Source organism: Xenopus laevis, chromosome 7L, assembly GCF_017654675.1.
Source record: "Xenopus laevis strain J_2021 chromosome 7L, Xenopus_laevis_v10.1, whole genome shotgun sequence".
In the NCBI taxonomy this organism is placed as follows: Eukaryota; Metazoa; Chordata; class Amphibia; order Anura; family Pipidae; genus Xenopus; species Xenopus laevis.
This window is the reverse complement of record NC_054383.1, coordinates 82,328,599-82,344,252: the sequence shown is the minus strand read 5'-3', so window position 1 is coordinate 82,344,252 and position 15,654 is coordinate 82,328,599. Positions and strand designations below refer to the sequence as shown.

At 38.4% G+C, this 15,654-nt stretch overlaps 1 protein-coding gene across 22 annotated transcripts in view; it reads right to left on the bottom strand.

Moving 5' to 3' along the window:
- Positions 1-15,654, bottom strand: part of LOC108696447 (pleckstrin homology-like domain family B member 1) — an 80,261-nt gene that overhangs the window by 15,985 nt on the left and 48,622 nt on the right. For 16 of the 22 annotated variants that reach the window (XM_018225826.2, XM_018225819.2, XM_018225813.2 and 13 more), the window contains 6 exons: positions 9,221-9,499; positions 8,557-8,697; positions 8,214-8,351; positions 5,647-5,775; positions 810-965; positions 367-477 (listed from right to left, as the gene is read on the bottom strand). In XM_018225826.2, the coding sequence (XP_018081315.1) occupies positions 367-477; positions 810-965; positions 5,647-5,775; positions 8,214-8,351; positions 8,557-8,697; positions 9,221-9,499 (954 nt within the window). The remainder of the gene's footprint in view (positions 1-366; positions 478-809; positions 966-5,646; positions 5,776-8,213; positions 8,352-8,556; positions 8,698-9,220; positions 9,500-15,654) is intronic. The other 6 variants (XM_018225820.2, XM_041569256.1, XM_018225829.2 and 3 more) reach the window with 2 other exon arrangements.

The following is a 15,654-nucleotide window of genomic DNA, read 5'->3' as shown; positions in this document are numbered from 1 at the left end:
TTATTCTCTCCATGTGTTATGGCTTGTAACGCCAAGGGAATATCAAACTTGATAAATTGTCCCCCCCATACCCACCCCTATTAATTAATAGTGGCCCTATGCTTTTTGATTACACACGGTGAGTCTGAGCAGTATTTGCTTCATTTCTTTGTAGGCCTGACTGGATGAGAGGTTGGCTGTTTCTCTGCATGCGTTTATACGCAGGAGGAGAACAGCCACGTATGGCATTAATCTAATATTTTTCTTAAAGTTTCAAACATTAAGATCTTCTGTTGACAAAGGGATGGGAAAAATCAGCAACATACAAGCAGCTCTTCCTCATAATCTGGCCCCATTGTTTCTATAAAGTTAAACTTGATCAGTTACCTTGTGTAGCTGAAAAAGAACAGTGCTTCTTTCCTGGCCAAGATGTTCTGCATCCTGTGCTGCCTGGAGGCAGATCTGATTGACTTGCATCTCCAAAGCAGTTAGTCGTTCCTGTCACGGGCAAGACAAATTTTCAGAATTACCCCAGAGAGCCAAGTCTTTGAGCCCACTTCCTGGGATATTACTACTTTACTATGATTTTGCTGCAGGGGTTCCATTTTCCAGGAGTAGCTAAGTTTTTAAATGTCTTTACTACAAGCCCCATTCACAATACTTTATGTAAATTATTATTTTCCCATTTAATCATACATGGAACATTACACTCTGAATCTCCCTTATTCACCTTCTTACCATATATCTTTGCTTATATCCCATACTTGCCCCCTACTGCATGCTTTCTCTCTAGAACTTTGTATGCTCTACCCCTGGCACCCCAACCCCACCTTCCGTCGTGTGATGCTTCGCTGGCATTCCCCCTTGCTCTGTAAAAGTTGCTGACTTGTGGTCTCTCTCTCCTCTTCCAGGCGGCTTTCCTTCTCTAGCTGCTGGAATTCCAGATCCTCAAACAGCTTCATCTTTGTCTCCAGGAGTTCAGACTCCTGAACACAGCCAAAAGTACCGTTAGATGGCCCAAGACCAAAGCAGTAACTTACCAGTCACAGTTCAAGAGGCACACAAAAAGATGTCAAATTAGCAACACACACAGATCATACAAATCCTTACACAATCACAAAGCACAAATTAACTGCCATGGGCAGAGACACTTTCTCATACATAAGAAGCAAGACCAACATTCAGACAAGTAACAGCTCAGTATAAGATTTCTTGTACAGAGAGGCGACTGTCACGTCTACACCATGAGCTAAGGTATCGGAAACTCAAACACCAAACAGAACAAAAAATAAATCTACAGGAAAAAAGAGTGGATGAGAGGCAACTCACACATAGGTGACAAAACACAACCAAGCTGACAAAAATATAAAACAGGGTAAGCTTTTATCTAAACATTAAATCCAGAACATACATTTCTTTTATACTGAGATATATCATTTCCACAGGATAGAACCCACAAACTCACGCATAATGCATTACCAAACATACACATGCCTTTTTGCCCAACCAGCTCTGACAGAGAGGTTAGTAATTGTTAAGGGGCAGTTAGCAGTCAAAAGCACAACATACACTTGCAACATCTATACAGTCCCATACCCAGAAGAAAACAGTGTGCGTATGTGTATGTTTGGTAAAAAAAAAAAAAAAATTGGGGGTTTGTTTATGGAAGAGGTATGCTTGCAAAGGTGGGAAAAAGTGCAATACCAGTGTGTAGGTTTGTGGATATCCTTATACAGTAAATAGGAGCAGAGAGCACCATAAGGGTAGTGTATCTGTTCAGAATGTTAAAATACACTATACTAAAATGTTAAAATATCGCAGTGTTTAATATAAACAATATATTATGTTTTCTTTTTAAAATCAACACAAAGTGTATAAAACATATTAGATTATTTTTGTGTAGGCATGGGATCTATTATCTGGAATGCTTGAGACCTAGTGCTTTTCTGATCAGGAGGTTTTCCTTAATTTTGATCACCATATAATAAAAGAACAGTTTAGTGTAAAAAAATACTGGTTAAATAGATAAGCTGTGCAAAACAAAAAACATTTCTAATATAGTGAGCTAGCCAAAAATCTATACGGGCTGGAGTGAATTGATGTCTAAAATAGCAAAAAATATCCAAAACCCAGCTTCCTCCTTTGCAGCTTTCTAACCTCTTAGTAAATCAGCAACTTGAAGGGGGGACATAACTGTTGGGTTAGGTTGCTTTTGATCCTTAGCTGTTCAGTTAGGTTGCTTTTCAATGTGATCTGCATGCTATGTGCCATATGGCTCCCTTCAAGTCTGGGACTGGTAACCGGTTTGAGAGCCGCAAAGGTGTAAGCCGTGTTCTGGCTATTATGTTAGACATCCACTCAACCCAGCCTTTTTAAATTACATTACTAACTAGCTGTGCAAAATAAAAAAAACTTCAATATAGCTAATCTAGTTACCCAGTTTCAATTTTACACTGAACACTTCCTTTATGTGTTGCCACCAACATGGATTCATGCAGCTTAGTTAACACAAACACAAGGTACTATTTTAGAACTATAGAGATTAAAAACACAAAACGATTTGCTTAAGATGGAGCTCTGTGGGAGACTGCATATTGCAAGAAGAGATCCCACATCTGTAGTAAATTGTAATTGCTTTTTATCATCAGCTTATGAGAATACTGGATAGAAATCAACCCAATAGGGCACAAGTGTCCACAATCGCATTTTCGAGATTGATCTCCCACAATGCAGAGTTTTTCCCCAGAATTCTAGCATTGTTGAGATTGCAAGAGGGGGGGGTGATGTGATTGACACAGCTGCACTGCATCTGGTGCAATTTAGCAAAATTTTCCAGACTGTGTATGCATTTAGGTACAAATAGGACAGTCTGACATGAAGTGTGTGAGCAAGGTCTACACTTGATTATTTAGGTGCAACAGTGCTTGATTCAGAATGCAAGACAACTACTTGCAAGAGAGGGTACCAAACAAACTTAAAATACAGCAATAATTATTATTGCTGAATTCAGTAGTACTTTGGACTAGGATATGGGGCATAGTTATTTAAGATATTTACAACTAAAATTAAAATTCATGTAAACGTGAAATTTTATCTATCGAAAATTCACAAATTTACTAAGAGTACAAGAATGAAACGCAAAGCAACCACTTTTGCATTTCATGCTAATTTTCTCCACTACAAGCCTGGAGAAAAGGACACATATCTGTGTTTCTTTAAGTGTACATATTATTTTTAGCAAATATGAGATGTGTTGTGAAAATACACCTGACCAATTGAGGTGAACTGTGGAGAAGTTTCACTGTTTAGTAAATATGCCACTGTATCTGGCCTATTTTTTCATTATATTTATAATAAAGAAAATGTAGCAGGAGCTCAGTACGAAACTTGGGAGCAGTTTGTCATATCAGCACACTGAGTAAAAAAAGTATAAACATTTATTTGTAAAAAGTTAGGACAAAAATTAACAGTTTTTGAAGGGGATAATGTAAAAAGACCCCATCACAATGTGGCTGAACGCAATGTATTAAGAAAAAATGCGGAGTGTGTTAGGGCTTGTACTGATTGGTGTTTTTTCTGCATCTGACATGTGGTGCATTCTTTTAAGCAATACTTGCTAGTTAGGTGACCTTAGACTTGGCATTTTTCTATTAAAAAAATACTAGTCCTCATATTTCTATTATATACTTATGTCATTAATAATTATAGTAAAATTCTAGCAACCCTAAATGGATTGGGAATTTCCAAAACTACGAAATGCAGTCATAATATAAATGTACCAGACTTCTGAATATATGACCATTAGGCTAATGCCATATGGTGCTGAAACTGGACAGCTGATATACACAGATAGATAATCAGCCCCTACATGAGCATTAGCCTCTTGTCCTGCCTGCACTTTGAATCATTGCAGGCAGGCCCGGACTGGCAATCTGTGGGTTCTGGCCAGAGGGGCTGCTGTAAGATGCCATAGACTTAAGTGGGCTGTTGGGGTTTCTGTGTACTAGGAATGGCAGGGCCTATTTTGAATCCCAGTCCAGTCCTGATTGCAGGCACACACAGTGATTTCAGTGAAGAAATGCAAGGGTTGTGCCTTAGAGTTGTCTTACAGGTCTAAAAAAAAAAAAAAAAGTCACTAACCACTGCAATGGCAAATGTTGGTATGAGCGCCTGCCTGAAGAATGCCATTTAATAATGTTTTAAGTTAACATTACATTTGATCAGAGGGAGAAATAAGCATTTTGGCAAATGGCAAAAATAAGCAGCTCTCTGGTCTTCAGGGAAAAGAAAGCAGCAGCTTGTAGCAATCATTGAAATGGCAGCAGAATGTATATTTCAGAATAAAAAAAATGTTGACTATCGGTGATGGCAGTAGCTCTGAAGGTTTTAGGGTAGTGGCACAGGGAGAAATTAGTCGCCCAGCGACTGCAATATGTATTCTTGCCATGAGCAGGCATTTCGGGGAGATTAGTCACCCGCAGTAGAGAAGATTTGTCACTGGCTGACTAATCTCCTTGGTTGCCACCACCCTTAGCAGGGCCAGATTTACATATCAGGCATCCCTAGGCCCACTAACGTTGTTGCCCCTGCCTTTTATTGGCACAAAATTTCATCAGGACCAGAGCAAGTGGCATTGGCACACAGGAAAAAAACGATTTTATCTCCTGCGCATTCCCAGTGTTTCTGAACCAAAGTGGGTATGGTTGGGCAGCATGCCGCCCCCTAGAATCCTGCCACCCTAGGCTCGGGCCTTGGTGGCCTTTCCACAAATCTGGGGCTGACCCTTAGAAGAAAGGCAATGGCATGACGAATTTAGGATAAAGGCAGAAGCTTTAAAGGGAACATATATTCTCACTTCCCATTAGGAATGCACCGAATCCAGGATCTGGCCAGGAATCAGGCTTTTTCAGCAGTATTCGGTCGAATCCTTCTGCCCGGCTGAAACCAAATCCAGGGAGGGAAATCGGGTGGCAAGGAATTAAAAAATGTTCTCCCCTTCCCATTCAGTTCAGTATTCGGCCGAATCTTTTGCGAAGGATTCGGGGGTTCGGCCGAATCCAAAATAGTGGATTCAGTGCATACCTTCTTCCCATCCCACCCATACTGGTTGAACCTCATCCCTCACCATTGTAAACGGGTGGGTTCTGGAACTTAAAATATTTTCCATAGTGGGTGGTGCACAGATTCTCTGAAAAGCAGAGGCACTTCATGTCCCAAAATACATGAGTTCACTATGGAACAAGGGGAGTGAGGGCTTGGATTATTCAGGGAACTCCTAAAAGAGGAGAATCCCTGCAGCACAGGCCAACTATCATGGTTTCCTTTCAATCTAGGTCTATAAAAAAATAAAAACTATTAATTTATATATATATATATATATATATTTAGAAGTTCAGATGTGGGGGATAAAAGTAACGTTGCTGTGGCTTTTTGGTGAATCAGAGAAAAGATAGCAAGTGTATGTTTCAGGGAAAAGCAAAGAGTAGTACAATTTTGTGGATCTAAATTCTTGGAGAATTATGTTGTGTAGATGAGTGTGTATTGGGATAAGTTTAAATAAAAGAAATTGAGTAATGATGTATGTATGTGAATTGTGCATGTAACAAAGTAGAAAGATTTTTGTGACAGACAGCTGTGCCATGGAAAGACTGAAAATGGCACACTGACCCGTGTCAGCTGGCACTGCACCTGCTCCCGCAGAGCCTCAGGGCAGTTATGGAGCTGCCTCTGCAGGTCGTGGTGAGAAAGCTGAATACTCTGCAGCTCCATCCTCTCCTGTTCCAGTTTTTCATGTGCCTAAATCCAGAAGGGGCACCCAAAAGACAAAATGGGGAATAGGATACAGCTCTGTAACCTCAGCCATGCTTATGAGAGAGGCTGAGTAAAAGAAGGGAAGGAATGATGAGGGAATAGGGAGAAGAAAGGGTTAAGATAGAAAGATAAGAGGAAACAAATAGTGGGTACAGAGGAGAGAGACTCAAATAAAAGAAAATATTAGTGACAAAGTCACTAAACTCCCAGAATATTAATCTTAACCACTTCACTGCCAGAGGGGACTGCAATATTTTTATGTGTATTTATCAATGTACTGAGATCAGGGTAAGCATGTTCAGTATAATATTACAGTTCTGCGTTATTGTGGATATTCATTATCATAGATCTGCACCTGGTCCTGTATTGGATATAGTATATAATTCATTGCGGATGTTTCGTTCCTGATGGTTGCACTGTACTGAATACTGCAGTGGAGGACAATCTGCCAAATGTTAAATAAGTAAATGGCACTTCATACAATGGCAGATAGTCTGTGTCCCCACACTGCATAGTTTATGTAGTATATCTTTTTACTGTTGGCACTAATTACTAAGCAAGGTACAGAGCAGTGATTTTCAAAGACTTGGGACCCACAATTATAGATGCTCATACAGGTCCCATGAACATTTATTTCACATTTCTAGCCAACTATAACATTGCTTACATTGGTTACCTTTGTCACACAGAAAACTTGAGCCACCTGGTATTATATTGCCATATTCTACATTGCTGTAAAGTGCATGCTATTCATACATGGAGTTGTGCAGTATTATTTTAGAGTGCAGTGAGTTTTGATTCAGTGTATTTGGTATTATTCTACAGTGACGTGTTCGTTATCTGTTTACACTTCCAGTATCATTCTAGAGGGCATCATGTTTATTATGTTCAATGTACAGTCAGGATTGTCTAGAGTCTAGACTCTAGAAAAAAATGTACATTATGAGCATTTAGGTATTCAGCAACATTCCAGAGGGCAGCATATTATTGTGTATAATTAATTACATACTATAACTGCATAGACTAACAATGATAGAGTTTACATGTTCCTTTTTGCAGGCTTAAACATGCACACTGGAAATAGGGGTGTTAGTGACGTTAGAGTTGTGTTAATAACAGCAAAGTAGTCCCATTTTAATCAACATGTGCGTGTCTACTTGACAGAAAGTTGCTGCAAAACACCCCAAACATTTCAGTGAAGTAAGAATGGTAACATTCTGTATCTGACACCTGGGCTAATTCTGTGCCTGGATTTAATCCTACAATAAGGCTGGTATTCATTTATTTACACGTTCTCCTCCTTTACCACTGTTGATTTTAGTTGGCCAGCCATAGAGACCTTAACTACATGGAAAAAGTGTACAGTAATTATTTTGCACATTAAAAACATACTGGGACAATGGTTATGAATCTAAAATACCATTTACAAGTTTAACTACTTGTAACTGTGCTGCTAAGATGTGGACATGTTATATTGGCATAACAATCTCAAATGAGCATTTACTTGGCAGCCAATAAGGTAGGCTTTATAATGGGAGCACTAGATTAACCTTTGTATTGGCATATATTCCACCCCCAATTACGCCATATAATGCCACCCGTAGTTCTATTCCTCACACATTTGAAGCTATGCTACACATATATGAAGCAATTAAAAAGAAAAACCAAAAAGAAAAAAAATCATTTTGACAGAATAGACCAATTAGCTTTTATAAATCCTTTTCTTGTATATAACCTGCATATAACCAACCCAATGTCAATGAAAGTTAATTGTAAACTTCCTATTTTCCTTGACTGTGAGGAGGCACATTCCCCAATCCTCCTATAAACACCCTGTTAACAAATAGAACATGACAGTAGAAAAGAAACTTTTGTCCAACTGTAAAGGTCTTGTAAACATGCAAAAATATTACAACCGTGACAGAATGAGTCTGTGGATTTCTACCTTCCCTCCCCAATTAACCTTAGAGAAATACCCCCCCTTTTTGACATTTGCTTGTTCAGTTTACGTAGAAAAGGTGTATAAACCATATCTGAACTTTCAGATTTAGATATAAATGTATTTTTGTTTAAAACAAATATATTCCACATATATATTTATTTCTAGGAGTTTAGGCATCTTTTCTACATAAGCCCAACTAGTGTTCATGTCAAGAAGAGGGGGTATACTGTCCCTTTAAGTGGTGTGGTTATGTTTGCAGGCCTCTCTGGCAATGCAAGGTGTTAAAATAAGCACTTTTCAATTACTGTTCAGAGTATGAATTTTGAAGAAAGGACATTTAAAAGAGAAAATATGAATTTATCCCAAAAATCTAAGAAAAAAAAGGAGTTGGAAATATTGAGTGGATAGATAAGAAAGTACTTTGCAATGAAAAGTGTAATCTTTTCCAGCCAGAGTGACTATCATGTGGGATATTTGGTACCTTGTCTTTTTCCTTCTGGACGTTGCTTTCTAAGGAGGTCAGGCTGTCCTGCAGCTGTTGGGCCATCCTCTGCTCATGCTGCAATTGGGACAGCTCAGCCTCCCGTTCCCCTTGCAAAAGGGCACGTTCCATCTCTGCCTATTGGCAAGGAAAAGGGAAAGATATGATTAATCTTTGTACATGCAGTGTTACATTTACTACAGAGAGGCTCACTACTCTTATTCTTGGCTTTGCACAGAAATTCCAATCCAGTTTTTGCCCAGTTCAAACATACAGCTTTACCCACATAACCAGCTTAAAAGGATGACAACTCTACTCCTACTCATCAGACTAGAATACTCACCTCTCTTGCACTTTCCTGCAACTGACCCTCTAATTCAGTCACTCTGTTTTTTAGCTGATCCACACGTCCTAGGGTCTGCCTGCGTTGCTCCTCCAGAGCTAACAATTCTTCAGCCCCAGTTGGGCTTACCGCATCTTCCTGCTTGGGAAAATGGCAGATGAGATATTTCAGATTTTCATTTTATTTTATGGATACATTCAGCTTCATTGTATTGCTCCAATTAGTGGATCCTGGATTTTTAGCAAGACATTTAAGTGGTGTAGTATTCTGTACAGTCATTTGTGTTTCACGACAATCCCCATACCACTATATAAAAATTTATTGTGCGACCGCAATGCTAAAAATCACAGCTGAAGTGAATATTATGGCCAATAAAGTATCAATTCAACTTGCCACTTGACATTACACAATAATGGTTGATGTGCAAAATCAATAGCAGCGTGATTTATAATTTTATTTATATTTCTGACAAAGTCATTATGGCATCATAGATGACAGAGGGATTAGGCATAGTAGCAGATCATTTTGTTAGACAGTTACCTAGAATAAAGTATTGCACACCACTTTATATTACATTAATTCCTAAGTGTGGTGTTGATTAATCCCCACATAGTTTAGGCAGCCAATCACATATAAATATTTAACATCCTGCCCCACCTCTCACCTCGTGTTGGGTACTCTCTGTACTGCTGTTCTCTTCTCTTTGATTCTCTTCCTCATTCTGTTCTCCCCGTGCTCTCGCCCTTTTGCCTGTGTTCTCCAGGGTAGTACTCCTGGTGTTCTCCCAAGATGGTCTACGAGTGCAGAGGGACGCAGCGTTTTCCTCTGTGCCCCCCAAGGAGGGGAAACTCCTTATGTCATCCAGGCGAACCTGAGGTGCTGTATCATCTGTTTTACTGTATTCTGCACACAAGTTTAAAATGGTTTCCAGCCTCTGCCGTTCCTGAAAATGAGACATTACACAGCTGAGCATGTTTATTGTTTCATCAGTTGTAAGTGCTCCAAATTCTTCTATATTAACAATTTCTTCTATACTAAAAGTAAGAGACCCTTATAATATTTCAAAGAGTAGGCAATGCAAAAATAAGCTCACCATTTATATTTAGGGAGGGTGCAAATTACTCAAGCATTCTCCAGAGCTTCCAATAAATATCCCAAAAAAATGGACAGCAGGCCGCACTCCAAAAAAGCATGCAAACAAACCTGGCATTAAGTTATCCCTGAAACTATATTGTATAGAATTCACATATCCATGTTTAATTTAGTACCGCTGTTATACTTTAAAGGGATCCTGTCATAGGAAAACATGTTTTTTTCAAAACACATCAGTTAATAGTGCTACTCCAGCAGAATTCTGCACTGAAATCCATTTCTCAAAAGAGCAAACAGATTTTTTTATATTCAATTTTGAAATCTGACATGGGGCTAGACATTTTGTCAATTTCCCAGCTGCCCCTGGTCATGTGACTTGTGCCTGAACTTTAGGAGAGAAATGCTTTCTGGCAGGCTGCTGTTTTTCTTTCTCAATGTAACTGAATGTGTCTCAGTGGGACATGGGTTTTTACTATGGAGTGTTGTTCTTAGATCTACCAGGCAGCTGTTGTTATCTTGTGTTAGGGAGCTGTTATCTGGTTACCTTCCCATTGTTCTTTTGTTTGGCTGCTGTGGGGGAAAAGGAAGGGAAGTGATATCACTACAACTTGCAGTACAGCAGTAAAGAGTGATTGAAGTTTATCAGAGCACAAGTCACATGACTTGGGGCAGCTGGCAAATTGACAATATGTCTAGCCCCATGTCAGATTTCAAAATTGAATATAAAAAAAATCTGTTTGCTCTTTTTAGGGTAAGGACACACTGGACGATTTGTCGCCAACGTTTTAAAAAAGTAAATTGCGGCGACAAGACGATCGTCTTTTTTGAACAGACGATTCACAGCGACTATTGGTACAGAGCGATTTGTATCCCATTACATGTGCGGTACGTGCTCCACCCAAACCGGAAACGGTTTGTGCCTTCCGCTGTAACCTGGCGTCTTTACGTTCTTGCGTCATTGCGTTCGCATTGTAATTTGAATACAATTGCTGCTACTTATCTGTATGTGTGTGCGTGTCTAGGAGATTTCAGTGCTTTTCTAAGTACATGCTATTTCTGATAAATCGCTCGGAAAAGGGTCTCAGTGCGTTTTGGAGCTACAGGCGATTCACAAACGTGCTGTGGGCGCAGGAGCTGGCGTCTTTCATTTGTTTTTGTTCAGAGACAAAACGAGCGATATGTCGCCGCGATTTGCTTTTTAAAAACGTTGGCGACAAATCGTCCAGTGTGTCCCTACCCTTAGGAATTGGATTTCAGTGCAGAATTCTACTGGATCAGCACTATTAACTGATTCATTTTGAAAAAAAAATTTTTCCCATGACAGTATCCCTTTAAGAATAATCAGGAAGATGGAATTAATGTACTTAATCTCTTGGCTGTAACAGCTGCCTATGAAGCAATCTGGGTAAGACTTGTATACCAGCCTTGCAGGCTTGAAATTGCCACTAACACTCTGTGCCTCAGCCGCACTAACCAGGGTCCCCCGCTGCACCTGAAACATTCTTTGTACAGAAAGCCCTCCTATAAGTGCAGATGAATTGCAGCAATCAACAAGATATTATTTAAAACATTATAAGGATTAATAGGAATTGTAGTCCACAACAGATGGACAGCCTCAAATAGCTTTTCCTTGGTTGAGAAGCTGTGCCTCTAATTGAATCACTCGAAACCATAAGAACCACTCAGTATTTTCACCAGAATAACCAATTTTCTACATTATAATACAAAGTATTAAAAAATCTCTAATGCATCTTGAAAAGTGCCTTACAAAGACAGGGGACCAAATCTTCTTCAATGGAGCAGATCCCATATCATCTGATTATCTTTGTTTTAACATAACTATAGCTCTATGTGCTTCTTAAGGGGAAAAAACTGACTCAGCAGGATTCCTTTGTTATATAGTCTCCAAATGTGTCAGTCTGCCCTAAAATGCACTTGTCTTTCAGAGACTTAAATTCCTTAGTTTAGCAAATATAGGTATGGGACCTGTAATCCAGAATTCTTGGGACCTATGGTTTTCTGGATAAGGGATCTTTCCGTAAATTGGATCTTCATACCTTAAGTCTACTAGAATATCATGTAAACATTCAATAAACCCAATAGGCAGGTTTTGCTTCCAATAAGGATTAAAGGGGTTGTTCACCTTCAAACAACTAGTTGGTTTCAGATAGATCACCAGAAATAACGACTATAACCAATGACTTTCTATTTTATATGTGTGACGGTTTTTCTAATATTGAAGTGTAAAGTGTAATTTCTCTCCTTCTGAAGCAGCTCTGGGAGGGGGGGGGGGTCGCCGATCCTGTAAACTGTTCTAAATGGATACATTTAGTTGATATATTTCTCATCTTTGTCCCTGCTGAGCAGAATCTCTGGGTTTCATTACAGGCAGCTGTTAAAATTGATACAATAGTTGCTAATACTCCAGAGATGCTGCTGAGAAATGTATCAACTAAATGTTGCAAAATTGTTTATAGTCTGCACCTGAATTACTGAGCTGCCAGACTGAAACACCAGAGACACGAACATTCAACTTTAAACTTAGATTTTGGAAAAAAAGTAAAAACTAAATAATGGAAAGTAATTGAAAAAAGTCTTTATTTCTAGGGAACAATCTAAAAACAACTGAATTGAAAAAAGTGTTTGGAAGGTGAACAACCCCTTTAATTTTATGTTAGTTTGGATCAAGTACAAGCTACTGTTTTATTATTACAGAGAGAAAGTAGATAATTTTTAAAAATTCGGATTATTTGGATAAAATGGAGTGAATGGGAGAAGGCCTTTTTCGTAATTCAGAGCTTTCTGGAGAATAGGTTTCCAGATAACAGATCCTATACAAGTGACTGGAGAAAAATGATAAGTATTTCTTATTCGGTACATAAATGCTAGCAAACTGAAGGATCTTGAGTCTGTCTCTCTACAGACACAGTTACATCAGTGTCCCATTCTAAAGTACATCCAGAATCTACTGTATATCACTAATGTCTCAAGCCGATATTTTAGCAGGATAGCCTGTAGAACATGGCAAGGCTCTAAACAACAAAGAGTCAATGCATTCTACACTGTGAAGATTACCGATACTAGAAAGAACTGAGAAGGTGAAACTGCGCACGTTATTTTTTGCAGCATACAATTCAGTTGCACAATTTTACAGTAAAGGTTTTTAAACATTAAAAATCTGAACGAATTACAAAAGGATGTATAAATGTAATGCTTTACTTCATTCCCCCTCTTTTTTTCCCTTTATTCAGCCCAATGGCGTTTCAGTTTCACTCTCTCACACATACACACACTGGACTGTGGACATTTTAGTGACCCTACAGAAAGGCACAGAAATATATAACACAGACATGCTTTATGCGAAACACACACAAATACGAATGAACCGGACATGTCCAGTGTAAATATCAAGGCCCCAGATAAACATAAAATCCTACCTGTATTACAAACTCACAATGCTCTGGTGCTGTTTATTCTCTGCTCCTCCCATTCACGCCTCTCACGTACATTGCTGCATTATCAGCTCACCTTCACACCTGCCTGCGTGTTCAGCATTACCACCTGTTCACTCCCCCTCCCACACAGGGGTGCCATTATAATCATACATGCAGCATGTAAGTAGCATTTAAAATATTGGACACTAAACCATAGTTTCTGTGTGTGAAGCATGTTTTTTAAACCAGGACAAATCAAATCAGGACAGAATTAAACCTGTATGCTAGAGCATGTGCTGTCCTTGTCAAGTACAGAGGAGCATGTCTGCAGCCAGTCTGTTTAAAAACAGAACCTGCAAATCTGTCAGTACACATAACTATATACATTAGTTTGTAACCCATCACTACCTAAATGAACCGGATTGTGGCATATGTTGATATATATATAGAAAATAGGAACGCATTAAGAAAAATATCAGTCTGATAGGACATCACAAAATAAAGATGGGATTCTCAATGGGACCAAGACTGGCTCTAGATTAAGTTGTGTACAGTATAGTTAGTACTACTGTATATACCAATTAGTAGTACAGGTATGGAATCTGTCATTTGGAAATCTGTTTTCCAGAAAGCTCAGAATTATGGAAAGGCCGTCTCCCATAGATTCCATTTCATCCAAAAAATTTTTTATCCAAATGTTTAAAAAATGATTTCCATTTCCTCTAATAATTGTAACTAATTGTACAAAATGTTAATAATCAAACTCTTGGGCAGGTGATAAAATGCCTAGAAATACCTTTCCGTTGAATAGAACTTTTATTATAGCTCAAATTATTCAGTAAACATTTTCCTAGAAATAATGTAGTGACAGTACGGTATATACCAATTAGTAGTACAGGTATGGAATCTGTTATTTGGAAATCTGTTATCCAGAAAGCTCAGAATTACAGAAAGGCTGTCTCCCATAGATTCCATTTAATCCAATTTTTGAAAAATGATTTCCATTTCCTCTGTAACAATTGTAATTAATAGTGATGGGCGAATTTCTCCAGTTTCGCTGAAAAATTCTTGAATTTCCTGCAAAGTTTGCGAAACGGCGATAAATTTGTGTGAAATCAGAAAGTTCACGATTTTTTTCACGATAAAATCATGGAATTTGGAAGTTTCCACTCAAAAATTTTGAAATTTGAAGGTTTTCACTAAAAAAACGTGAAAATCATGAAAAAAATTGTAAAAATCGGAAATTGACGCCGGCGAATTTTCACGGTAGATTCGCAAATGTATTCGCCGCCGGCGAAACTCTAAAATTCACCTCAAATTTGTGCCACGTGAATTTATCCGCCCATCATTAGTAATTAATTGTAAAAAATTTTAATAATCAAACTCTTGGGCAGGTGACAAAATGCCTAGAAATACCTTTCCATTGAATAGAACTTGTATTATAGCTCAAATTATTTGTCAGTGAGCATTTTCCTACAAATAGTGTAGTGACAGTTCTTTTTCAGCAAATACTTGAATGTGATATTACACTGATATTCCCTCTGTAAATTCACACACTATTCCTGAAAATGGCTAGCTGAGTCAGTAAGGGATAAAAAACACATTGCTATGAACAGCTTGTACAGAGCAACACTGATAAGGCCGTGTTTTTTTTTACGCAACATAATTTATCTGGCTTACTTATGAAAGAGCTAGTTTCTCACCCACCTAACATTAAAGCAACTAAGAGAGGCAATGGTAACAAAGTTATATAGAGTGCAACTATGGGTGACGGTACTAGATGATATATCCAGTTATTCTGAGAATTCAAAATTCATATTACAGCCTTGGAGTTCCAGAGGAATAAACTGAAATCATAGCTGCATACAATACATTGTTGTTAGAAAAGGAATGGGTTACCAAACAGGTGCTTTGGCCCCAGTGAGAGCTATGAACCAGCAATGGATCTAAGCAACGAGATAAGTACTTTCTCTTTGATTGGCTTGCTGTGCTTGGCTTTCGCTGTAATCTGATTCTTCAATGTAGCAGTGTATGAAAGTCAGATTGTAATCTGATTCTTCAGTGTATGAGAGCATGAGTCAGACCCCACATTTTATATTATTAACGTGTAAAATGCAGGAATTTGTATCTGGCTTGTTCTGTTTTAAACCAAACTGCAAGAAATGAGGAGATCACAACAAACTGATCGTTTGATAGGTTACATGTTATAGCTTGATACCGGTTATTAAATATACTGATTAGCACAGAGGGAAACAGTAACAACAAAAAATTTAAGTGTTTTAAAGTAATGAATATATCATGTACTGTTGCCCTGCACTGGTAAAGCTGCTGTGCTTGATTCAGAAACACTACTATAGCTCATATAAACAAGCTGCTGTGAGGCAATGGCAGAAACTAAAAAAAGGCTATATGGCACAGGTTAAATATTGGATAACAGAAAACACCATTATGTTCTACAGAATTTATCTGCTGTGTAAACAGAGACTTTTCTCCTTTGAATGGCTGCCCCCATTGCTACACAAAAGCTTATTTATATAAACAATAATAATGTTTCTAAATCAGTTTTACCAGT